The sequence below is a fragment of the Electrophorus electricus genome, chromosome 13 (genome assembly GCF_041902795.1).
Source record: "Electrophorus electricus isolate QZ-2024a chromosome 13, ASM4190279v1, whole genome shotgun sequence".
NCBI lineage: Eukaryota > Metazoa > Chordata > Actinopteri > Gymnotiformes > Gymnotidae > Electrophorus > Electrophorus electricus.
Window position 1 is genome coordinate 7,426,667 of NC_137509.1, and position 25,834 is coordinate 7,452,500.

At 39.5% G+C, this 25,834-nt stretch overlaps 4 protein-coding genes and 1 long non-coding RNA gene across 7 annotated transcripts; 1 reads left to right on the forward strand and 4 right to left on the reverse strand.

The window, feature by feature from the left end:
• Positions 1 to 76: 76 nt before the first annotated feature.
• LOC113587693 (RNA-binding protein 4.1-like) lies at positions 77 to 3,896 on the reverse strand. 2 transcript variants are annotated; one of them, XM_027026473.3, is made up of 4 exons: positions 3,801 to 3,896; positions 2,484 to 2,917; positions 1,371 to 2,124; positions 77 to 1,163 (listed from the first exon to the last, which is right to left on the reverse strand). In XM_027026473.3, exons 2-3 carry the CDS (start codon positions 2,893 to 2,895, stop codon positions 1,388 to 1,390), a joined length of 1,149 nt encoding a protein of 382 aa, XP_026882274.1. In that variant the 5' UTR covers positions 2,896 to 2,917; positions 3,801 to 3,896; the 3' UTR covers positions 77 to 1,163; positions 1,371 to 1,387. The 2 variants fall into 2 exon arrangements, with proteins under 2 accessions (XP_026882274.1, XP_026882273.1); XM_027026472.3 differs by having other exon boundaries at positions 77 to 2,124.
• A 1,490-nt stretch (positions 3,897 to 5,386) lies between these two features.
• rbm4.3 (RNA binding motif protein 4.3) lies at positions 5,387 to 8,827 on the reverse strand. Its single transcript, XM_027026460.3, has 4 exons — positions 8,685 to 8,827; positions 7,190 to 7,633; positions 6,377 to 7,060; positions 5,387 to 6,047 (listed from the first exon to the last, which is right to left on the reverse strand). The coding sequence occupies exons 2-3, from the start codon at positions 7,596 to 7,598 to the stop codon at positions 6,405 to 6,407; spliced, it is 1,065 nt and encodes a 354-aa protein (XP_026882261.1). The 5' UTR covers positions 7,599 to 7,633; positions 8,685 to 8,827; the 3' UTR covers positions 5,387 to 6,047; positions 6,377 to 6,404.
• Positions 8,828 to 10,617: 1,790 nt separating this feature from the next.
• Positions 10,618 to 13,948, forward strand: tifa (TRAF interacting protein with forkhead associated domain). Its single transcript, XM_027026461.3, has 2 exons — positions 10,618 to 11,457; positions 11,692 to 13,948. Exons 1-2 carry the CDS (start codon positions 11,453 to 11,455, stop codon positions 12,302 to 12,304), a joined length of 618 nt encoding a protein of 205 aa, XP_026882262.1. The 5' UTR covers positions 10,618 to 11,452; the 3' UTR covers positions 12,305 to 13,948.
• On the reverse strand, positions 12,724 to 19,554 carry LOC145643508 (uncharacterized). Its single transcript, XR_014115950.1, has 3 exons — positions 18,623 to 19,554; positions 14,063 to 14,145; positions 12,724 to 12,861 (listed from the first exon to the last, which is right to left on the reverse strand). It is a non-coding gene; the product is annotated as an uncharacterized LOC145643508 (long non-coding RNA).
• An 884-nt stretch (positions 19,555 to 20,438) lies between these two features.
• ponzr6 (plac8 onzin related protein 6) lies at positions 20,439 to 23,789 on the reverse strand. 2 transcript variants are annotated; one of them, XM_027026468.3, is made up of 4 exons: positions 23,654 to 23,789; positions 22,113 to 22,239; positions 21,566 to 21,726; positions 20,439 to 21,371 (listed from the first exon to the last, which is right to left on the reverse strand). In XM_027026468.3, exons 2-4 carry the CDS (start codon positions 22,225 to 22,227, stop codon positions 21,162 to 21,164), a joined length of 486 nt encoding a protein of 161 aa, XP_026882269.1. In that variant the 5' UTR covers positions 22,228 to 22,239; positions 23,654 to 23,789; the 3' UTR covers positions 20,439 to 21,161. The 2 variants fall into 2 exon arrangements, with proteins under 2 accessions (XP_026882269.1, XP_026882270.1); XM_027026469.3 differs by having other exon boundaries at positions 22,113 to 22,285; positions 23,654 to 23,781.
• Positions 23,790 to 25,834: the final 2,045 nt, after the last annotated feature.

Below are 25,834 nucleotides of genomic sequence, written 5' to 3' on the forward strand. Positions count from 1 at the left end.
CGGAGCAACTTCGTAAGTTAATGGATACTGCAGTCTATCTTTTGTTGGGAGAAGCATAAAACGTACACCAGAAATATTCGCCAAAATCCGTTGGTTTATTACAAAACATTAAAAAAAAAAAAAACTTAAAAAAAAACCAAAAAAAAAAAAAAAACAACCCGACGACTTCTGAAAGAAATCAATTTTATAAACAATTTGCCAACCACACACCCATAAAGAAGTTTCAAACACACCAGCACTCTCAAAAGTTAACGGAGCCCTGAGTGACAGTTGGTCATTACATTTTTATTTCTTATCTGGTATATCCATTGTGAATACTGATTTATGGATTGAATAAGTGTGGGCTTGCAGATTCTTTTACCAGATGTCCTTGTGCCACCAGTTAACAGGAAAATGTTGTGTACAAAAAGTTACACACAGATTAAAATAATAAATTTTTAACTATTTTAAATAACTGACCCATAAATCCTAATTTGGGTCAAAGAGATTCTAAATCATCCCAAAGTTAATGTAGAAACTCCAAAATCTTACAGTATATTTGAAAATATCACTTAAACTGGCAGTTTAAGTAACAACTTTTCCTCTATTTATGTGTAGCTTAGTCACAACATTAAAACATACACAAACATCTTGTTTGAAAGTGAGAAAAGTAAGAACAGAACAGAATGCAATTTAATTAGCTGTGTGAAAGAGAAAAGCAAGTAGTGAGGGAACAGGAATGTTCATTTTAGGTTTCATGCTCTCCATAAAGCTTTTTGAAGTCAGGCTTGAAGAATAAAGTTTTTCTAAAACATTGTCTGCCATGTCAAGAAATTGATAAAGACTGTTGACATGATACTTGCTGAAATAAATGAAGAAATAAAATTATGGAATTCACTGTATTTAGTGCCCCCAAACTGAAGATGGGGGAGGGGTTACTAAAAAGGAAATAACTAGTAGATCACATCAGGATTGAAGTGCAAAAAAAAAAAAAAAAAAAAAAAGGAAATGCCTCAACTCAGAGCTGGTAAAAGGTAACTGAGCTATGTGCCCTTTTAGCCCCGCATCGCTCAGATCCAACCCTGCATCTCACTATCCATCTATATCTATCTATCTATCTATCTATCTATCTGATCGAAGCGAGGTGGAGGAAATGATCGCAAAGTCCTGCTGTTTCAAAGCACCTGGAAAACAACAGAATAGATTTGTAAGGGTCCTACTTCCAACCACCATTTAGACAACCACACAACCAGAGAAGAAGCTTCCTTTCATTATGCACTGCAAGTGAATCATGATCACAATTCTCTGTCGTGAAACATACTGTGACGTGTTAGCACACAATCTTGTCATCAGAATAAATTCCTGCTAAGTCATGACTCCTTTTCGCTCACCTTGGCATGTGTGCAGTTTAGAAAGCATATCGTGCCCGCTCGGTTTGGGGGTCAGTGGACTGTGACATGGTATATGAGGAGCTCCTTTGGTCTGGAGAAAGACGTGAACGCTCATATGTGTAGCCCTCAGACCCAGTGCCGATTCTCCTGATTGGGCTACGGTCCCGCGAGTAGAACGCAGAGGCGGTGGATGGTGGGGGTGGCGGCAGAGCATGCTGGTCATAGGGGTCAAGGCCAGAGGGAACCATTCGGACCCTTGAAAGGGAGGAAGAAGAGGAAAGAGGAGGAGGAGGGGGAATAGGGATACGTCTATCCTCAAAATAGCCAAAGGGGCGGACACGAAACTTTTCATAGTAATCAAAGCCACCGAAGCTGTCGCGTTCATATAGAGAGGGCCTCTCCGGGTAGGCGCTCACTGGTTTGCTTAGATAGTGAGCATCAGCAGCACCATACTCCTGTGAGACCCCATAGCTGGGCTGATGGCCCATAGGTGGACCAGGGGGCAGTCCAGGTGGATAGCTCCTGGCGGGGAACATTCCTGGTACTCCTCTGCCATAACCAGGCCCTCCTCTAGGGAAACCTCTGCCACCGCGGAATCCCCCCATGGGACCGATCCCATAGCTACCGTTCTGACTGCGCCTGCAGTCTTTGGACCAGTGACCCTGTTCTCCGCAGACATAACAGCCGGTTAGGTCTCCCATGCCGGGCACTGTGCGGAGGCGACTGGTGGAGAGTTGTACGTTTATCACCTTGCCTTATGAGAGGAAGAGAAGACACGCAAGACAGTGTAAAAGCTTTCTTTCTTTCACGCAATCGCATTCAAGAGCATGCACAAATCAAGCTGAAAGTGCAGCCATAAGTGGAATAGTCTGCTAGAAAATTACCTACAGAAATTAATTCAGGTAGGAAAAACTTTTCAGAAATCTAAACAAAAACCTAAACTTTTCGATGTAAAGTTCAAATAATTGTTTAGCAACCATCACTTCTTCATTAAGTAGAGGGCAGAATTATACTTCATAAACTACAACCATTACTAAACAAAAGAAACTTTTAACTGTAGCTAGAATCTGCTGTAGCTAGCACTGGCTTTCTTCGTTTTCTGTGAACGTTCACCTTGAAAGGTAGAGTTGTCCAGCGTACTGATAGCTTCCATTGCATCATCCTTTCGCTCCATGTGTACGAAGGCGTAATCTTTCACAATATCACACTCGACAACAGGCCCAAACTCCTCAAACTTGGCCCGTAGCTCCTGATTAGTGCACTCGCTGCTTATGTTGCTTACGTGCAGTTTAGTCGTTCCCTTGGGCTTCCCTCGACTCATCTCCACATTAATAGACTGCCCGTTGAGCTCGTGGTGGTGGAGTTTACTAACTGCTTCCTCAGCCTCCTCCTTATTATCCATATGCACAAATCCAAAATTTCTCAGAACGTCACACTCCGAAATCGTTCCATACTGCGAGAAAAGACTGCGCAGGTCTTCCTTTGTTGTGTTTGAAGAAAGGTTGCCAACAAAGATCTTAACCATCTTTACTGCAGTTTTTTAAATCCTGGGTAGGCAGAGAGTATAATTGCGAGATGCACGTTAACCTACAGATGTTTCGTTAAGAACGATAGGATTTAACTAGAAAGCGAGTTTGATATCTAGCTAATTTACCATGATTGATTACATCAGCCTATGATTAAAACTATGTACGGTATGCAGTTGATAGTTATTGACGTGTCGCTTACTCTTTAAACCCCGTAAACGTAGCTACCACGTTCTAATTATGAACATTACCCATTACCGCCGGTCTATGTGGCACCAATCGGTTGATCTTAACGCCCAATTCCACTTGAAATAGCAAAGTCAGCTAACGCTAGAAAGCTAGCCAGCCACATAAAAATTATAATCAGTCAATGAGTATACTTCAGTTTAAATCAGGCAGGTAGTTATCACAAGTAGCCTGATATCATTATCTAGCTAGCAGGCGTTAATGGTATCAGTTTAGTATCAGATTGGGAAAGGGAAGTTTGGCTAATAGCGTTAGCTTAGTGTTCAGGCCATACCTAGTATGTGGTTAAGTTAGCAGTTTTGTATTCAACGATTCAAATCTTGACCGACAATACAAAAGTGTACGTCAGTTGACGTTATACTGAGCGACAACGCATGACCAGCTGCAGTTTATGAACGTCTTCGTAAGCCTTAACTCACCCACCAGCGAGCCATAGTTAGCAAACTGGAAACTGAAATAGCTAGCTAGCTAAAAAGGTTAGCTAACCTAAAGCTAGCTAACTAGCTACGTGACAACTGAAATAGCTAGTCAAGAATAGAACCATCAAACGTTAAACAAAATAAAAATAAGAATATTTGTTGCACGTTAACGTAATCTAAGGCACTAATAGCTACATAAATATAAAATAAATCAATGCTGAAAAGCCCACAGCGCTTACCGTATAACCAAATACGAAGCCAAGCGCCAAAGGAAATGAATAAAACATAAAATGGCGCCGGCGGAAAAAAAGACACTTCCGGTACATGTAAAGTCCATGTAGCACATTCGGTACATTTATTGCGCATAAAAAATATATTTAATTAATTGATAATTTGGTTTATAGGTGTGTACGGCATTATGTTCGACCGATGATTTATCCAAGGGGTCTAGAGTGCGATTTTTCTAAGCAGTCTGAATTTCATAACTTTAGTTTCCCTATGTATTATAGTTCATTTATTTTTGATAATTTTGAAAGCTTGGCAGCTTGTTTCCGATAAAATGTTATAGCACGACTCAACCTAGAAGCATACGCTTATGCAGGATGATTTTGTTATGCCTTTTAGACCAATCAGTTGCAAAACAAAACTATTGTTGCATAGTTCAAAATAAATTCAGTATTCAAAAATTCACTTATCCCATCCGGAAAATGACTATTCAAAATTCGAATCGTTTTATTGTTCACAGTACTGCAGAGAAACAGCGTTAGAGTGGGACACAAACACCAGGAACAATTTATTTTCCCAAAAATGTTTATTGTAAAATTGCATAACGAAGTTGCTCTGGAAATTACTTTATACCAAAATATTTTATATACATGCACTGTTATTTGAAAAAGGGCAAAGCTGCAGTTCTGGAAGGCTCTATATCATATCTATTCTACATTTGTAGTGTTCCAACGACTTACACCTAGGAGTTCTTATGGAGGGGGGAAAAAGTCAGTAGATTTTCTAGTCCCCTCCTTCATTACTGGTATCATTTACACAAGCAGCTCCAATGCTGAGGAAAGGTATCCTCACAAGGTAAAATATACTTTATGAATAACAATTTAGTTAACAAGAAACTTTAGCTTACATTGGAAAGTGCACTCCCCAGGGTGTTTTTTGTTTTTAAACTATGCTCAGTTCTGAAAATATAACACCAGGCAGCCAGGGCATAAAATTGAATCAAACTAAATGAACCTATCCTTATGGAAACCAGACCTATTCAGCCTTCACTGACAAGTCCTAAGAAAATCAGTGAAAGCACTTCCTAAACTCTATCCTCCTTTCTCTCAATTATTAAGCACCTTTAATAAAGAGCACATCCAACTTCAAAGGCATGCAAGGTTATGAATATCATAACCAACTTACCTGAGCTTGCCAACCCACCTTCTCAAGCCCCACACTTACGTGGAGGAGGGCTGATTGAGTCTAATAGGAGACGAGTTCCATTCAGGAAGTTTAGAGTGACAGTTCAGACGTACAGGAGGAGGGACATTCAAAACCAGGTTGCTGTCTGGCATGTAGAAGCGGGTGGTTTGATGTTTAAAGGGAAAAAGGTACACAGGGAACAATATAATGCGCGAATGCTCCGTTGCTTGCTTTAAATGTCGTCGCAGAGATTAAGGTTGATGCTATTCGTTTAATAACGAGACAACAGGTTTAAGTGTTGTGTCATACTATTTCAATTTCATACTCGTTCACGTGACATTCGCAGGCAGTCACTGGATCATCTAATTTATATTCCCATAAATCGTTCTACTGTTAAAAAACCCAAATCGACGCATTAATGGCAGATTTTTTATTTAAAAAAACCAAAAACGTTCCCTAAAAGATTACATTTTCCTATTAGAGGGGCTGCCAGAATCCGTATCTACATTTCAGTGTAAAGGAACTTGTACCAGTAGCTGTTTTTATTGCTGATCTGTTAAACTAGGTTTTAATCGCAAGGCGCACGTGTGTACCCATTTATTCTACACTAAGACGTGGCACTTGTTTTGCAGGTTTTTACAGGACCTAACCAATAATGGGCTTCAAATTGAACAAAACGTTTTGACTTTACAGAAATGCCACAAAATGTACATAAGTTTTGACTGCTGAGAGTGGAACTGCACTGGGAACCATTAACAGCTTTTAGTATTTTCATTTTAACAGAAGCTAAAACTTCAGCCTGTCTGCTTGGTGCGGTCAGTTCAATAGTTCAATTACCTATCGAATTCTACATAGTAAAAACAAGCAGAACAAAGAACAGGCAAAAAGTTACAGTTCAAGCAAGAGGACGAAATCGAGCCGAGTAAAATCGTTTAAATTTAAAGCGTGAAGTCTGTAATAGAACTCTTCCAAAAAGTGAGGCGCAGGCAAACGAAACGCGCTCCGTCAGACGAGGGGTGTATCGCGCCATGTGCACCTGGAGCCGACAACGACGAATCTTGTCGAATAATTTACACCTGAAAAGAGAGCAAATGACATGAGTCAAGTGCCTAGGAAGGCCATTTTTGATACTGCACCGACAAGTCCACCGTATGGTATAATTATACACAATCTATCAATTTCCGCAAATTTAGGTCGGCTGTATGCATCTTTGCTAGACGATTTTTAGACCGTCATTTTTACCCTCATGTTATCCCATATTGCTTACGCGTCCCATTAACTTTACGTATTCGCGGTCAGGGCGCAGCGTGAGTTTAAGTGGAACACTAAGTTTTGCATTAGGAAAAACGCTTCCATGCTTCATACCGCCCCCTAGAAAGCTCTCGCATTGAGATCCTATCCTCACCTTAGGTACACAAGTGCAGGGATTCACTTTAGTATGTGTAGCGCGCAGGTGGCGGCGGCGGCACCCTGTCAGTGTAGGGGTCCCTTGTACGAGGCGCACTGTACACTGGGGTCCGAGACATGGAAAGAGGGGAGAGACGGGAGCGCTCATATGTATAGCCGTTTCCCGTAGGTGCCACAGGGGCTGGTGGAGCCCTTCTGACAGGACTACGATCTCGGGCAAAATACGAGGACGGCGGGGGAGGAAGAGGGCGTCGCTCATAGAGGTCAAGAGTGGGAGCGGGCAGGCGTTCTCTCATGACGGCAGATGCAGGGGGAGGCGGGGGCGGCGGAATAGAGCTCAGGCGGCGGTCGTCGTACGAAGCAAGACCGTAAGGGCGAGCGCGATACTTCTCATAATAATCCACCACACCGTTACCCCCACGTTCACGGTCATATGAAGGATAGGTACGGTCTGGAAAAGGGGGACGTCTGGGCGGAGGGGGTGGTGGAGGTGGAGGGGCAGGTGGGTAACCATGGGACCCAGGAGGGGGACCAAAGCGGCCACTAGGATAGCCAGGGGGACCTGGCTCAGGTCGGTCACCAGGGAACTGGGGCTGCCAATAGCCTCCTGTTTCTGGCGGGCCATAACCATCCTCCTCTCCTCGCGGTCGGCTCTTTGAGATTTGAACGTGAATCCTTTTGCCTAGAAATTAAAGCATTGCAAATTTAAAGCAGCACATTTAAGAACGATTCTGTGACAGGGACACCACATATTACAGGGAAGTTGTTTTAGTTCAAGATTTCATATGCAATTGAGTAGGGAATTCCCTACCTTGGAATTCAGAGTTGTCCAAACCCTTTATTGCATCCATGGCCTCATCTGAGTTGCTCATGTGTATAAAGGCAAAGTTTTTTATTATGGCACACTCTGTCACTGTACCGTATTCTTCAAACAAGGCCTTGAGCTCATCATCTGCACCCTTTTCTACATTGGCCACATGTAGCTTCACTGGACCCTGGTTCTTGCCACGACTTGCTTCAACATTAATGGCTGTTCCATGCAGTTTGTGCAAATGAAGGCTTCTGATAGCCTTTGTTGCACTCTTCCGATCCTCCATATGAACGAACGCAAAGTTCTTGATGATCGCACATTCTGTGACTGTTCCATACTGTGAGAACAGTACCTGGATTTCATCAGTCTCGGCCTGTGGTGGCAGGTTCCCAACAAAGATCTTCACCATTATTGGTGCAAATAGAAACCAGATTCTGAAACACACTACAATTGCAATAGATTATTCATAAAAGTGACACCCCTTAAGCGGTCCAAAAATATTTAAACAAAAAAAATTCTTAGACGAAATAGAGTGAAAACGGAAAGATGGAGCAGTGCTTGTTTATAAATGTGCTTTTAAAACCCTTCATATGAAATCAAACCCTAACGCGTCTACCAGCAACGTTAGCTGCTAATCTACTAGCCGCACTTCCTGCTGGGGACGACACTTTCACCCAACTAACCAGATAATTTACATAGTAATGCTAGCTAACTATATGGAGCAAATTAAAGCAATAACGTTAACTTTAGTCGCATATAGCCGCAAACACTTTAAGAACAATGTATGACAAAATCCGTCTTCAACTAGGTTAGGCTAGTGCAAGGTTCTCTCACAAATACGATAGCTAGCTCCGTATCAACGCTGAGGATAGGTACGTTATCACTCACCAAACAAGCAGTACACTAATTTTTAGCTGCAATTATCAACTAGTTCATCAATTCTTATATGTGCGCAATGCTCGCAAGTTTCTGCGTACACTGTTCGGCTTCAAATAGCAAAATTGGTTGTTAGCCATCTCAGTTAGCGTTAGCTAGCTACAACGAATAACGAAACCGCGTGAGGTGGCCAGCTAGCAATTCGACTGGCGATGGCTAGTCGGTCTACAAAGTGGATGTTCAAAGAAATCTCATTTTAGGTGTATGAGGGTGGTTACAGACATTTAATTCACTTCGAAACCCTCCTATGCAGATTACAGTTAAAATGAAGTAAGTGCATGTTGCTCGTAGATAGGATTTTAGCACTGGCTGCGAACAAGCTAACCTAACTGACGTCTGGTTACAGATAACTAGGTTAGCTAGCTAGCCTAAATTAGCCAAAGTTAACAGGATTAGCAAGACAGAGAGCAAATGTAGGCGAAAAATAATTTCAGTTACACCAAACACACAGACTGGTTTAAAACTAAGTGCTGATGAGCAACGGGCCTAAATCACTATTTACCAACATGCAATAGGATAACACCTAAAAGGTCACTGTATCGGCTAATAAAATACTTACCCCTTCCGTCTCTCCACACTAGAGGAAAATGGGTGTCGTCGCTATATTAAACCTGCTTGATCTAGTCCCGCCTACTGTACCAACAAGACGCGTTCACGCTTTAAACTAGGATTTTAGGACTTTTCTATTTGGGAAATAAACACCTGTATCTGGCACTGGTCGAGAAATGCTCTCTGAAGGAGAGGACTGAGCGGTAAAAAAAAAAAAAAAAAAAAAAGCTAGCTTCCAAAGTGTTTATACTGACAAAAGGTATCGGTAGGACTTGTTGACTCGAATGTTCCGAGGAATAGCCCTAGCTGTATATTAGATGAAGCTTTCTTATATTTTAATTATTCGACCATGCTTTCTTCTCGTCTTCTTTTAGTTTTTCTTTTATTTTGTTTTTCATAACTAAAATAACTCGAAAGTACAATGAGAATCCATTGTGGACACATTAGATAAAAGAGCACAAAATTCCCAATAGTCTTTCAATTTAATTTTAAATGAGACTTAATTTTAATAAGACCTGATTGAGAAAATCAGATCAAAATTTGTTGAGAAGTATGAATAAGTATTGTAACTCGCTCTGGATAATGTCTGCTAAATACCGTAAATGTAAATTTAAGTGCACCCCAAGAATTATTGGCATCCTAGGAGCAAAGATCTTACTTCAGAATCTGCTCTATGTTGTCTAATCTGACTGTGGATTCCAGCCACAAGTAAGTGATGTTTAACAAATTTCTGGTTCTTTGTTGACAGCAGGTGCTTTCTTCTGGCAGGTCTTCCATTGATTCTTGGCAGGGAGATGGTGTCTAATTTTAGTTTTGGAGACGTGGTCACTCCAGGAGGCATTAAACTCATGCAACCGTCCGAGTGTTATCCTATATATCCTCCTCACAGTGTATGGTGAAAAAACATTGAAATACTCAAATAATTTCCAATTCCCAAAGTGTAAACACACTATAAATAATATCTGGTAAATCACTTAATTTGCAGGGTGTCATTTAATACACATATGGACACAGTTTTGTTGATTGTGAGATTGCCCATGCATATCTCACATCTCATTCCTGATAGCTGAATATATTTTCCTGTCATTGTTCCACTCCATTTTATTGTTTTGTTTTATGGCAAGGCTTTCCTGTGTTTTTACATTAAGTAGGCCAGGATGGCTCTTGGCAAACAGCAATAAGCCTCATCCTTCCTGGAAGACTTGAGTGAAATCACTTCCTCACTAAACGCATTAAAATGTAAATAGCAATACTGGATCATCACTGCTGTTACATCTACTACTGCTCCTACTCCTAAACCTACTACTACTACTACTACTACTCATAATCATTGTGATGGTAATCCTTATTTATTCTTCAATGTTTATTTTGATTTCAAAATCCCATACTTTGTATAAAAAGATGATGATAATAATAATAATAATAATAATAATAAGAAGAAGAAGAATAAGAATAAGAATAAGAATAAGAATAATAAAGCACTTAAAGCAATTAATAAAAAAAAACTACTTAAAAAAAAAAGAATTTAAAGGATCCAGTAAACTATACAGGACAGGATCTTATATTTTGAATATATATTCTGACTTTTTCAGAGATTAGCTCAGTGGTTAAGGTACTCAACTAGTAAGCAGAAGGTTGCCAGTTCAAGGCCCTTAACCCTCAATTGTTCAGTGTTGTACTCAGATATAATTGTAAGATGCTTTGGATACAGGTGTCAGCTAAATGTTGTAAATGTAAATATAAGTATACCAACTGAATTGCAGGTTGACCTGAGTGAAGTAGTCGATACAGAAATTAACCATTAAGGTCTAGCAATCAAAATGGTTCAGTCACAACTGAAAGGTCTAGCAACCATATTTCAAGTGGACTTAGAACAAACATTAGTACTTCTGAGAGAATTTACATGAGAAAAGTTTTGTGGTCATGAAGGATTTTATTGCCTTTGTATGCCTATAAATAACATTTCTCATATTACATAAAATTTCTTAATTGTGATTTTGTAACATTGAGTCATTTCCAAGAAGTCTAAGATATAACTCTTTTGACTGAACAGAAGTTTTTGCTGTTGTTGTTCGTGTTTTGTAGTTGGAGATTTGTGGTTAATAGATTTTCCGGAGAGGGCCATTTGTTTTATAGGCCCATACAATGTTTGGATTTGCCCATAAAGATGGCGGTGCCGGCGATCTAGCTAAGAAGATATTTCAGGCGAGTTTCTATTGAACTAAAGATATAAATGTGTTATTTAATATTTAAATCTTTTACATAACCTGTGTTAAATGTTAAAAATTAAATTCAACATTCGCCATTCAAATACATAGTTGTGTAATTTCGCTTGCATTAAGACTTGGCCCGGAGACGTTAGCTATATGGCGTCAGAATACAATGAATTCTCAAAACAGACTTCAGCATTGAACTAATAACAAAGGTTTCTGATCAAGTTTAAAGGTTTATAATTGAGCCAAATTATATAGACATGCCATTTTAGCCTAATAAGTATTTGCACATTTATAAATGTAAAAGGTTTCTGGGTAAAAAAAAAAAAAAAAGAAGAAGTCTTGCGCAATACCGGACTTTCCGCGCAAGTGCACAGGCAGGGTGTTTTTCTTCCGATATCTGACGCAATCTATAGTTCACGTCTTGCCCCATGAGTTTAGTTGCAGTAGTAAAGGTCCGTTAGACTGAAGATGACCTGCGCGGTGTACAGTTAATTAACGTTTCCCAACAGAGAATGTTTTTCATCTGACGGGGTATAAAGGCAGACGGAACTGCAGTAGCTTTATGAGGTAAGCAAAAAGGAAAGAAAATGGTAGCCGATGAATAGAAGTATTTAACGTCCGTATACATGTAACTTATTGTAAACAATGAGCAAGTTAGACAGGTATAGAAGTCTAAATTACACAAAATTGTATCATTTTGTGTGTGCGCCTTATAGCACTTTTTACGCTCGATTCTGTTTGTAGCATTTTACCGTGCTTAACTGCGTTTTAAAAACAGGTTTTACTTTGTTTCTGTTGTAGAGAGGCTCTAATTAAACTGACTCATTGGCATCCAGGACTCCACAGAATGTCTGTGTCTCAGACAATGACGACTGAGGAGACTCTCACCTGTCTCCATGTTCAGCTCTACCATCCTGACCAGGGCACCCAGCCACTTTACAACCTTCTTCGTTTAAGTCACCCTCAAAAGATGAATGCTGAAGATCCGATTAGACTGGGAAGAGATGGGCAAACGTGCACTTTTGTCCTGAATGACATCCGTGTCTCCCGAAAGCAGATTTCTATCTGCGCTTATCGAAAGCCTGGTAGTACAGAAATGCGTTTCACCATTCAGAACATCAGTCAGAAATGCAAGATACTGATCAGTGGTTCTGAATTGGGATATCTTGAGCGAGCTGATCTCGATGACAAGGCTCTGCTCCGATTTGGCAGGTACGAGTTGCTGATTTGGAGGGAACCTGGTGAAGCCCAGGACTGCTTTGAGGTTCTGTTTGAGAAGCAGAACATCCCCCCCTCGCGGGAATTAGGTGTGGATGTACCATGCAGGTTAGCCGTGCTGGATACAGGTGTGAGAAACTATCATAGTGGATCTCTCGATAGTCAAGAGCCGCAGGAGTCCGACGAGACTCTGTGAATGGCTGTGGGCTGAACTGCTGGCATTGCTTCAACGTGATCCAAAGAGGAATTCCCCGGGTTGCTTTGTTGTGGCTATTATTGGTGCCCAGGGGACGCTGTTATGGGATCTGAACAAAATAGTAAAAAAGTACTCAGTTTATTTCCATCTTTCTCAGTCCAGAGCAGGTGTCACCATGTTTTCATTTTGTTACTCAAAGCATTTTGTAAACAATATGAACAAAACATTCACTAAGCTGGCATCATTCTTTTTACTGTACTTCTGTACAGTGTTTTACTGTACTGTTTACTGTTAAGATACTATTTAGTCACGACTTGCTTCAACATTAATGGTCGTTCCATGCAGTTTGTGCAAATGAAGGCTTCTGATAGCCTTTGTTGCACTCTTCCGATCCTCCATATGAACGAAGGCAAAGTTCTTGATGATCGCACATTCTGTGACTGTTCCATACTGTGAGAACAGTACCTGGATTTCATCAGTCTCGGCCTGTGGTGGCAGGTTCCCAACAAAGATCTTCACCATTATTGGTGCAAATAGAAACCAGATTCTGAAACACACTACAATTGCAATAGATTATTCATAAAAGTGACACCCCTTAAGCGGTCCAAAAATATTTAAACAAAAAAAATTCTTAGACGAAATAGAGTGAAAACGGAAAGATGAAGCAGTGCTTGTTTATAAATGTGCTTTTAAAACCCTTCATATGAAATCAAACCCTAACGCGTCTACCAGCAACGTTAGCTGCTAATCTACTAGCCGCACTTCCTGCTGGGGACGACACTTTCACCCAACTAACCAGATAATTTACATAGTAATGCTAGCTAACTATATGGAGCAAATTAAAGCAATAACGTTAACTTTAGTCGCATATAGCCGCAAACACTTTAAGAACAATGTATGACAAAATCCGTCTTCAACTAGGTTAGGCTAGTGCAAGGTTCTCTCACAAATACGATAGCTAGCTCCGTATCAACGCTGAAGATAGGTACGTTATCACTCACCAAACAAGCAGTACACTAATTTTTAGCTGCAATTATCAACTAGTTCATCAATTCTTATAAAGTAGTTTTCATTGCATTATATTTAGTAAAGTAGGTCTAACATATTAAGTATTATAGTCAAGCATCTTGTACATGTTGAATGTTTGCTTACTACTAAAGGTTAGACTGCCATGCCAATGTGAAATGTGTTAAACAGATAATGAAGGTTAGTAATGTATTTTTTTGCATGAAAGATAACACTTTCTGTTCTCAGCTGTTTAACCAGTGTGGCTTTATTGCTGAAGTTTGTTTGTTTGCTTTTTTAATAGAAATGAAATAAATGAATTCATCTATATCAATTGAAACGACATTTTGTATAAGGAGGTTTGCCCACAAGCAAAAGTATTAAATCTGATTATAAGAGATAACTTGTACATTTTGTGCAGTACACCACTCAAAACGTAAGCCACTGTGAAACAAGACTGCTTTCAAGTATTTCATGCATTGAAATGCCTTCATGCCACAGTGCAAGCTTTTTGGTATCCTGCACTGGTATCCATAGCAGATATGAACTTATGCCAGATCTGATATGATTAGATGATGACAATGGAGTTATAGCACATGATAAATCTGTAAATAAATAAATAATAAATCTATGATCTCAGTTGGAACCTTAAGCCTTACCATCATAGCTAACCATATCAAGATTACAACATCTTAGAAGAAAACCATGACTGGGGCCAAGGTTCAAACCTGGAGCTTTGCTCAGTTCACTTACCCTAAGTGGGAAGCTTCCAGGCTGGCACTTACATGCCACTTGTATACTGTATCAGGCACAGAGGCATGGGGCTGAAGCAGCTGCTGTGGATTTATACAGAGAGACAGAAATGGACAACTACAATTAGTTTCATAGTTGCTCAACTAAATAAAAAGTTGAAGTGTAAAAAGAACTTCGCTTTTCTTGTTTTCAACGGGTATGTGGGAGGTGCAGAAAACAGAACATGTTATATGTCATAAATTCAAGTACTTTAAATACTATAATTGCTACAATATTTAAACTGTAGTGCACTCATACTAAATTAAATTTTTTTAAAGAAAAGGTTAATACAAATAAAATACAGGGAAAGGAAAAACCTGTCTGGTGGGTTTAATGCTTAGCCACCCCAACCATAAACTCTCATGTAGTGATTAGTGAGCAGACCCTGAGGGTCATGTCAGAGCACTGGGGGTGGAGACTCAGATGCAGAGGGGAATTCACAGAGAGAGCGCAAGGACCTGGCCTTCTTCCTCCTCCGAGCTTGGATAATCCTAAAATCTAACTTTGGCAGCTTCAGCACAATGGTCTCTCTCATGACCTTTGAGGCATTCTAAGGAATTGAAGAAAGGTCCTGCCTTGTGATCAGCATAGTGCAGCTTGCTCAGGGCGAGCAATGGCAAGAGTGCTCCAGAGGTAATGATTTTAGTGATGTGTGTTCCCTCTTAATGGTTCCAGGATGTAGTAATTATGAAACTATCCTTACTTTCATAGTGAGACTGGAAAAAAATCAAAACTGCAAGAAAACCACACATTTAAAATTGCTTTATTTATGCATATAGGAAATTCCAAATGTGCAATGTGATGCAATATTTTCTTTAACTTTTTTTCTTTTCTTAAAATGAGAGTAGGTGGTTCTAATTGAGTAATAAAAGGGGGGGGGATAGGGTGAGGGAGGTTCACATCTTTCACGCATCTTTTGTATACATTACTGCTTTTCAAAAGCACATCATCTCAAAAATCCTCACATTATACATTTCCATTGTCAGTAGTATACACTGTAAACACACACAGATACATAAATAAATTAGGCAGAATAGGTTATTCTAAATCTATTCTATTTTTATTAAAGGTAAGAGCTCTATAAAAGCCCCCCCATTTTTCTTGTATACTTTGGCCTTCACCCAGCATTATATACAATTTTCTCTGGAGTGCTGTAGCACACAGCCTCATTTAACCAAATCCTGGGGTCAAGATTAAAGTTTGTATCGATCACTTCAGATGTCAATTTGTGAGAAATTTCCAAAATTCATCTAGCACAGAACATCTCCAAAGCATAAGAATCAAATCAACATTATTAATTTTACATCTCTGACATTCATAAGGAATGTTAATTAAATGTATGTATTCTATGTGGCAATAGGTATGTTCTATGTAATATATTAAACTGGATTTTTCTGTTTTGTGCAAAATCAGCACTGACTACATTCTTTCTCGGATCTTCTCCCAGCCTACAGGGTGACTGTGTGAAAAAGCGCACATGTATTAGAATTGTCACGGTGTACTCGGTTCCCAGAAGGAGGCCCACTGACACTGACCGACTGACACACACACACACACACACACACACACACACACACACACACACACACACACACACACACACACACACACACACACACACACACAGCTCACCTGTACGGTGCCTAGACAATGTCTGTTCCCACATTACCGCACAGAGTCTTACTGTGAGAGTTTTGTAGTCTTCTATCATTTTGCCTGAGTTTGCGTGTTGCTGTGTGCATTGTTTTGTTATGAATGAGAATAAAAAGAATCTCCACAACCACACTCAAATCTCGCTCCCTCACTACTACCATGACAAGAGCTCTAATCTGGATCACAGCACACAGGCTATATACAGCTGTGTTCAAAAATAATAGCAGTGTGTTTAAAAACATGAGTAAAGCTCAGAATCCTTATATTTTTATTTCCATGCATTGGGAACACTGCACATTATGTTCTAAATCAAAACACAAAGAAAAATGTATCAATTGTTTAATTACTTTACAGAAAATGAAGAAAAATGAATATTGGGCTGTTCAGAAAATAGCAGTGTCTGCATTTTTCTTCACAAAGTCAATTATTTACTGTATAAACTGAAAAATCTTTAGGATTTAGCATTGCTGTGAATCACTATAATAATATTTAGTTGCATAACCACTGTTTCTGAGAACTGCTTCACATCTGTGTTGCATGGAGTCGAACTTCTGGCACCTGTGAATAGGTATTCCAGCCCAGGATGATTTGACAACTTTCCACAATTCCTCTGCATTTCTTGGTTTTGCCTCGGAAACAGCATTTTTGATGCCCCCCCACAATTCTATCGCATTAAGGTCCGGGGATTGGCTGGCCACTCCATAACTTTAATTTTGTTGGTCTGGAACCAAAATGCTGCATGCTTACTGGTGTGTTTGGGGTCATTGTCTTGTTGAAACAGCCATTTCAAGGGCATTTCCTCTTCAGCATAAGGCAACATGACCTCTTCAGGTATTTTGATATATGCAAACTGATCCATGATCCCTGGTATGCGATAAATAAGCCCGACACCATAGTAAGAGAAACATCCCCATATCATGATGCCTGCACCACTATGCTTCACTGTCTTCAGAGTGTACTGTGGCTTGAATTCAGTGTTTGGGGGTCGTCTGTCAAACTGTCTGCGGCCCTTGGATCCAAAAAGAACAATTTTACTTTCATCAGTCCGCAAAATGTTTCTCCATTTCTCTTTAGACCAGTCCATGTGTTCTTTGGCAAACTGTAACCTCTTCAGCATGTCTTTTTTTTAACAGTGGGACTTTGTGGGGGCTTCTTGCTGATAGATTAGCTTCACACAGGAATCTTCTAATTGTCACAGTACTCACACGTAACTTCAGACCGTCTTTGATCACCCTGGAGCTGATCATTGGCTGAGTCTTTGCCATTCTGGCTATTCTTCAATCCATTCGAATGGTAGTCTTTTGTTTTCTTCCACGTTTCTCTGGTTTTGCTTTCCATTTTATAGCACTGGAGATCATTTTAGCTGAGTGGCCTATCATTTTCTTTACTTCTTTATAAGTTTTCCAATCTTAAATCGACGTTTTAATCAAAGTACGCTGTTCTTCTGAACAATGTCTGGAACGACCCATTTTTCTCAGCTTTTCAGAGAGAAATGCATGTACAACATGTGTTGGCTTCATCCTTAAATAAAGGCCACCTGAGTGTCATCTGTTTTTTCACAGAATGAATGACCTCACTAATTGAACTCCACATTTGTGGCTTGAAATTAATTTCTTTAACATTAATCCGACCAGCCTGCGTTATTTTTGATCCCAGCCATACAGCCACTTGGGCTTCGTTTGTGCTGTTGATAGTAGCATTTTGGCAATTTGTGAATTTGTTGTCTATACAACAGTTAGGTGTTCTGTTCTGTTGATGACATTATTCATTTTCAGGTTTATATTCTATTAACTGAAATGTTTTGGGGTCATAAATGACCCCAGCCATATTGTAAACACTAATGTAAATACTGATAATGCTAGTACTTCATTGTTGGGTCTGTTGTGATGAGTTGGAGTTGATTTGCACACATGGTCATTAATCATGTCTGCTTGGCCTAGATTATCAAGGTCTAGTATTGCTGAAGTTTTGAAATGGATCCTAGAAGAAGATAGTAAGATTGATAGCAGCTTGTCAAGGGCTTGCAAGTCCGGCAGTCTGAGTCTCAGCCTAGCAAAGTGACATTGAGGTTGCTAATCATAATGTCATACAGTCACCTGTCAACATACAACGACCAGATGAACATTCAGATTCTACGGTTAGCCAAGCTTGGGGAATGGACGTGGATGTAAGCAAACAGAAGCAACTAGTGCATGGAGTAGTAAGAGTAGTGAGCCACAACCAGATGGTTGATGAAGCCAAGAAGACATTATCAGAACATCAACAGGTATAACATATGCAGCTTGTGTGACCAGCATCACTGAAACTTGCCATCCATACATGACGCTTTAGACCATAGATAGTATTGTGTTGTAGACCATATTTTGAACACTAGCTATTGACATTTAAGTATGTGAAATATGTTGTTCGGATAAATGTTAATATTTTTGAATATTCGAATTTTTCTCTTTTCACAGTTGGTACAGTCTATCATTAAGTACTCTATTCTACTGTAGTGTTATAGAAGCATTTTACACTGTTTATACTTTTTAATAAGAATTATTTAATTTAGACCTAACTCAAGTCATTTCATTGAAAGATTGTATTATGTTTGTATTTTCCATATTGGGTTTAAATAAATACACAGTTGCTATTTTGTAGCCAATAGCCATTTGAGAACTTGAAAATCACTGTGATTTCCAGAGTTAAATAAAGATTAAATATATCCAGTCAATCAAGTCAGTTGCACAGCAGATCAGGTAAACAACGAACTCAGCAGTCTGTTAAACCTGAAGAACTGCATCATGCACTAAGTAATTAGATTCTTCCCCTATTGTTCTCCTACCATAGTGTTCCTGACAATAACTGATTTACTGCCAATTGATTCACCTCTTCGTCTTAGAGTTTTCTGTTGCTGTGATGGTTATGCAGTAGTACCCCAAGGTTGCATGTCGTCTCAGTTGGAGTGATCCAAGTATTCTCTAGTGGAGATATTCCAATGTCATACCATGGAAAGGCATCTCCAGGGATAAATTGCAGCTCCATCTTGCTGAGATTTAGTTTCAAGTGATGAGCTGCCATCCATGAAGAAATGTCTGCTAGGCATGCTGAGATATGGAAAGGTGGAAAGGAGAAACTCAGTATCATCATCATAGAAGTAGTATGAAAAACCATGCAAGGATGTAACCTCACTAAGAGGGGGGCACATAGACAAGGAGAGGACCAAGCACTTAGCCTCGAGGGGCACCAGTGGAGAATCTGTATGGAGCAGCTGTGGATCCTCTTCATGCCACCTGATATGACCAGCCCTCAAGGTGTGGCACAAACCATCTCCTTCGTGTAACATTATTCCGCTTGTGAGGCTAGATTAGAGGTTCTTGTGGTCATCTGTGTCAAAGGCTGCAAAAAGAAAAAAAATAATAGCAAGGAACAATGACAACTAGCAGTATGCACCTTTTCAGTAACACCTACAAATGCAGTTTCTGTGGAGTTTACTATTGTCACGGAATGCTCTCCTCCCAGGAGTCAAGTAGTTTGGCCCACGGCGTGCAGTGGGAGGGTCTTGTTTGTGTAGCTTGTTTGTAACCATGCCTCCACACACCTGCACCGGGTTAAGTCTTATTACGTCTGTGTATTTAAACCCAGGCCTGTGTGTGCAGTATTGCTGGTCATTGTCCATGTTTGCCTTTGTTCAAGTTCATGTTGTTTAAGTGTTCTTCACAACGTTAATGTTAAATGTGTTTATGTTCGTTTTCACCATGTTCATGTTTATTGGTTATGTTATATGTGCTGTTGTCTTCCTTTTTTTTCTAATAAATGTTCGTCTACGTCGACAGAGTCTGTGCATCCTGCTCCTCGCCCTGTGGCACTCGGGCAGTTACAACTATCATAAATCTATACTGGTCATCACCCTGCAGTTCATTCTGTGTAAGAAAGACAGACAGCTGATTGCAGGCAGACTGTTCAAGAAATTTAGAAAAAAAAAGACAGAGGTGATCCCAGTTAGTAGTTTCAGGTGGCTAAGATGTCAAGTGAGGGCTCCTTAAAGATGCGTATGACCCTTGCTACTTTGGAGAACTTTGCTAGAAGCACACAATAGGAGAGATCAGCATCAGCTGGTGATTTTCTCCACTTTCTTTCAGCTGCTCTCAGTTCCCTCCAGTTGCTATTTAGGACATTCAGTAACCAAGGACATGGGCGAGAAGACTTTCTTGGTCCGGAAGATAGAGGACAGAGGAGGTTAATGGGTGATAAAAGTGAAGTCAGGATGCATCGACTGCAAGTTCTAGTACTAGAGAGGAGAAGGAGTCAGTGTGTGGTAAGGATGAGAGGGTGAGAACATGGTGGAAACTAGAGTGGGAGGAGACATACCTGTAGGCCATCAAGCCTACATTTAGTGTATACGTATCTATAAATCTTCCGTACCACTCAATCTCAAACCATGACAACAGAGGTCATGGTGATAAGGGTCACCATAGAGTCTTTTTCAGATCCTCTCAGCTACAGTGACTCCGAGATGTATGCCTCAACAGTATATGTTTGTGCGTTATAATCACACATATACACCCAGCTAATGCTTTCATTTTCAGTGTAACTGATGACTTAACACAAGCAAGCAACTAATATGACATATTGTGTTTTTTCCTTCGGTGTCACAAAGTATAACCACTTTAATAAACAAATGATAATTCACCCAGTAGCCACATACATTTGTATTTTATTTATTGAAATATTGAATATCTCTTTATATTAAGATGCCCAAACTCTTCAAACTAGGGAGCTGATATGTATTCAAAATATATCTAGTATTTGCAGGTACAATTTGGACAAATTGGACCCTTACATAAACATCAATTTTGTTTTTATATATATAATATTGCTTGTTCATAGTGAATTTAGTATAACTGTGATTATAAGAAAAACAGATGCTATGTAAAATACATTCGGAGTGGATTAATCTCTCTGTGGTAATTATTATAGATTGTAGAGACTATAGTTAAACTTTTTGGTGCCACTTTACAATATGACCTCACTTATAAAGGGTCTGTTTAGTAGATAGATCATAAATATACACCTATTTATGCTAACAACCTATTAACACATATGAGATGAAGATGACATATGAAAAGTATAATGCAAACGATAGAAAAGATAAAGTCCATAGCCAGCAAGATCGAGTAATAAAGAGGTTCAACAGTATAGGCGAATGTAGGTGCACTATTAAACAATATAGACAAATTTATTAAATATATTCAATGTTTTCATGACCTAAAAATCAATTACTAATAAACGAATTGTTAATATTTCATGCACCCTTAATAAAGGACGTTTTATTGAAAATTGGTACTAACTTTTTAATATTTATGTCTTTATAGTATAAAATGCGGCATAAGCGATTATTAATCAACAAAGCTAAACTTTAGCCTCGTCATTGTAGTGGAGGCGGATAGAGTCCCATGGGCTGAGGCTGGACTGGCCCGTACGGCTGGCCGTAAGGCTGCGGTTGATTGTAGGATGGGTTCACGGGTGGATTAACGAACACTTGGGTCTGTCTGCGATACTTCAGCTCTCTGGCCATCTGACACCACACACAGAGCTTACAGCAGGTCGTCACGCAGCAGTCATCACACAGCGTGCCCTTAGAGAAAGAAAGAAACCTTTAATACAAATCCAAAAAAGACTGCGAGAAAAGCAGACCGCAATGGCATAACTTAGCATAAACCCCACTACCACATAATAATGCATTAAGATATGATTCCACTGTGGAATACATGAATTCAGAGCTACTGTGTGGTGTAGTTTAGCCAAATTGTAGTTTAGAGCACAGTGTACCCGAATGCGGAATCTCTCTCTCATGGAGCTTCTCATAGAGTATGTGACTGGCGGTATCCCGCCGGTGAAGAAAACTTCCAGCAGGGGGAGGCAGAGGCACTCTCCAAACTGTTCGCTTGTCTTACACATCAAGCACAAAGGGCACCAGAAGCCAAAACAGCCTGTACAGATTTATGCAGCATACATATTTTAATGTTATGCTGTTATACAATCAGAAGAAAAGGCCTCTGTTGAAAAAAAAATGCTTCTTATCAGACTTATAAGTAGAATGGTTAAGAAAAAAAATCAATTTAATTGTATTATTAAGCAAATCTAAAACACACACACACACACACACACACACACACACACACACTCACACACACACACACATGTACACACACACACACACACGCACACACACACACACACACACACATGTACACACACACACACACACACACACACACACACACACACACACTCACACACACACACACACACACACACACACACACACACACACACACACACACACACACACACACACACACACACACACACTCACAGATGCCCATGTCTTCGCAGCAGTCACATACTGAGCTGCTCCACAGTCCAGTCTTGGGGCTGTCAGGAGGGAAGGTTGCCCCTGGCTGTATGATGACTGTGGGATTTGCCATCATGGTAACAGCACCCTAAGGAGCCCACACATTCGTCTCAGTCAGGGCTCTAGGGCAGGGCCTCGGAGCACACATCCATCCCAGTAAATCACATGTCTGTCAGTGTTGCATTAAGACTACGCTGCTCTAATAAACTAAATACAAAAATCTATATCAGTAATGGTTCTGCATGGTAAGGTGGTGCGCTTAACTTTCACTGTGGAATAATTCAAAATGAAAGTATAGTAATGTTTCCCACAATTATTAAATATCTTAATTCAGATGGTTATTTCCCATAGTTGAATATCATTTGTGAAGTTACAAATTGTGTGTGATATTGTGTAATATTTTGTCGATACGTTGTTTCTAGTGTATGCCTGTGTATGCTAAGTAGACACCAAACCAGTTCTTCATTTTATCACATCTCAAGTAGTTGATGGAGTAATAATCCATATTTAAAATGAATCATGTTATCTGTATTATAAAGCATAACATTTTCTTCATACTGTGCACACATCAAGAACAGGCTTAGCTATAATGTGTATTAGCTATATATACATAGAGAATAAATTCTGAGGGAGAATGTGTTTTTTTCTGTCATGTCATCCACTGCATATGATCTGCACCCACAGCAGAGGCCAGGAAACATTGTCCTGTCTGCATTGTTTCAGACAGGCCCCCTCAGCCCTGCAGGGCCTGTTTTCTCCTCCTTATAACAATCAGGTGAAACTAGTAGATCCTTCCCCTGTATTCATCACCAAGGCAACCGGACCACACACACTGAAATCTGAGAAGTAGTTAAAAAGTTCTTTCTAACATTTAATTTGCAAACCTGCTTTCACTTGCAAATATTGTTTTTTTTTTTTTTTTTTTTTTTTTTGGGTGTGGGGTGGGAGGGTGGCAAATAAAACCGCTTTTACTTGCAAATAAAGTCTCCAAGCTCTCATAACCACAAGCAAAATTCATCATCACTAACAATTAGAAGCCCTTTACTTTCCATGATCCTGTTTAACGCAGGGTTTTAATCTTCTCTTTACTTTGAGTTTTTATATTGCTATTGAATAATCTTTATACATCAATTATACATAACATGCGCTTTGCACTTTGTTAAATATGGTCAGAGATTTCAGAGTTTAGGATTGAGTTATCTGAGATGCTCAAGAATGAAGTTGGGAGATGCTCTCTCTCCATAAATTCATAATCCAGCCTTTCAGTGTAATAAACATTAGACAATACCACAAAGAAACATATTTCAGTACACAGAAAATTATATTAAAATGGCTTTATAGGTGTAATTTTTAAAAACTCCTAAAAATCATATAAACAAACAAAATCCCAAACAAACAAGAAACATTATGTACTAGTATATATAATAATAATAATATGTTCATTATAAATGATACGATTTACATAAATATACAAATGTATTAAACCAAAAAACACAACATACCTACTAGCAGGCTGGTCTCGTCTCAGATGTTATGTGTATATGTGTGTGAGAACGGATCAGAGTCGAATGGCACAGAACATTGTCAGGCAAGCAACAAGTGAGAGTGCTTTAGTATTCCTTAGCTCCGCATCGGTTGGGTAGAGGAGGAGCAACATTGAGCAGTTTCCTGCTTACATACTGGTTGATGTGGCAACTGTAATATTACATTGTAGTAAATTCTATTTGTTTAATGTAACATATAGATATTTGCTTTGAGTGCGGTCTTTTGGAAATGTATGCAGACTGTAGCTTAATCACAGTTAAGCTCCAGCTAAAAATAAAACAAACACTTTTTGTTGTTGTTTTGCTGCTAATCTAAATCATTTTAAGCTTCACTTGGTAATGTGAAGAGAAATGTATGATTTTATTTTAGAAACAAAGCACGTTTTTCCATATTTAAAACAGGTTTCTAAACCTTTTATTGCAATGTTCTAGGCAATATAAAAGTCATTTTTATTTCACCATTTTTGTTCTTATTAAACCTGTAAAATTTGTAGTTTTACAGTAATCTTTCCTAAGGCACATATGACTCAATATGATGTTGCACAAATCATTCCAGAGTACTAGATTTTATGACTTACATAGGCCTACAAAATCTAACACATTTTATTAAAGTCCAGTTAGAGTTTTGCAAAAGAATTCTTCATGAAACATGATTGGAACATGGAATGTATCCCTAAAAATGAAAAATTGCAAGATATTTATAAGTAGGGTTCTCGTCTTCCCAGCACACGTAGACATCACATTGTAATGAACAGTAGCATGCTTGCCTACAACTGGCACACTGTATTGGAAATCTGGAAATAAAACTCAGAACCCAGAACCTTGTCTTTGTATTTTATTTCAAACTTTCTGCAGAAAGGACCCAAATCCTACACAGAGCTGTGCAGAGCCAAGGGTACAAGAGTAGTCATACACTGAGTTATTTACACACAGTAAAAACAGGAAACTGCTCTTCAGGGCGAGAGGTCTACAGACATGAAATTTCCTGTATGTCTACCCAGGCAATACACCACAAGGGATTTGAATAAAACTATATGTTCGTATGTTAGATTTCACATGTTATGTTAGATGTAATTTTCCATTACATCTCCCCTTTTTTGTGTCATTTTTGACAGCTTACAAAGTATTTACAAATAACATCAACATCAACGAGCAGCAAGTCAACGACGAATATCCTGTCCTTTTACTCTCAGTTAAAGTTGAGGTAATTTTTTAATATAGTTAATGTTTAAGAGATGAGCCTACTGGTCTGATCATTGTTGTGGGTGGAGTGTCAGTGGTTGTGGGTGGTTTAGGTGCGTGCATGCATGTGTACAGATGTGTGTATGCATGCTTGCATCTGTACGTGTGGTCTATTCGCTGTACGGCAGACCCCACCTGTCTTCTGCTCTCTGACTTCCCCATTTCTTCGTTTCAAGCTCTCTCAGGGCAATCTCAGGCCCAATGTCTTTTTTTCATAACAACACCAGCAGACATCAGGATCTTCACGTGGCCCTCCTCTTTCTCTGCCACTTCATCTTCTGCCTCCTCTGTTACACCTGTGGCCATGACCTAATGGAGATAACTGGGTCTGGTTCTTAAACACGGTCTGGGTTTTGTTATGCATATCCTTGGCCCTCTTGTTCAACGTCTTCTCTGTTTCCTCCAGTGTCGTTTCTGCATATGTTGCAACTGCTTCAGTGAGACTCAGTTTTCTGGAGTCCCATATAATGCGAGTGGGCTTGATCATGTCTTGTATATCCAGTTTTAGTCCAGTGAGGAAACTGTTTCCCAGTAGGCCTCTCGCAAAGTCATTTCACGGTCATTTACATTATCTGGCACAACCAGTCCACTGTTGGTGTTGTGGACCTCAGTGGGTGTAGTCAGGTAATTATGTATGGATTGTTCTTCTTGCTTACAGGCAGATATTTTTGTCATGTCCATTTGCTGCAGGAAAGCTGTGTCTAAGTGTTGCCAGAGAGCTGTGGTGCAGTCTCTACATCTCACATTGCCCTAGTTAAGATCTTTCAGATAGAGGTTTCCTTCTGAGTAACCAGTAGAAACCTTCGCCCAGTCATTTCACACCTTTGCCATCTGGAGTTGTTTGGTTGAAACTCCCCACAGAACACTTTCAGATCCCTGGTGATTCTAGCCCCTCCT

Bases quoted from the DNA above. Each gene is read 5' to 3' on its own strand.
- LOC113587693 (XM_027026473.3), bottom strand. From the start codon at position 2,895: ATGGTTAAGATCTTTGTTGGCAACCTTTCTTCAAACACAACAAAGGAA. The intron at 2,125-2,483 runs GTGAACGTTCAC...TCCTCTCATAAG, and splicing joins GGACAACTCTACCTTTCAAG to GCAAGGTGATAAACGTACAA.
- rbm4.3 (XM_027026460.3), bottom strand. From the start codon at position 7,598: ATGGTGAAGATCTTTGTTGGGAACCTGCCACCACAGGCCGAGACTGAT. The intron at 7,061-7,189 runs GTAGGGAATTCC...TTTAATTTCTAG, and splicing joins GGACAACTCTGAATTCCAAG to GCAAAAGGATTCACGTTCAA.
- ponzr6 (XM_027026468.3), bottom strand. From the start codon at position 22,227: ATGATGGCAAATCCCACAGTCATCATACAGCCAGGGGCAACCTTCCCT. The intron at 21,727-22,112 runs GTGAGTGTGTGT...AAATCTGTACAG, and splicing joins CTGCGAAGACATGGGCATCT to GCTGTTTTGGCTTCTGGTGC. The intron at 21,372-21,565 runs GTACACTGTGCT...TCTTTCTCTAAG, and splicing joins GAGAGAGATTCCGCATTCGG to GGCACGCTGTGTGATGACTG.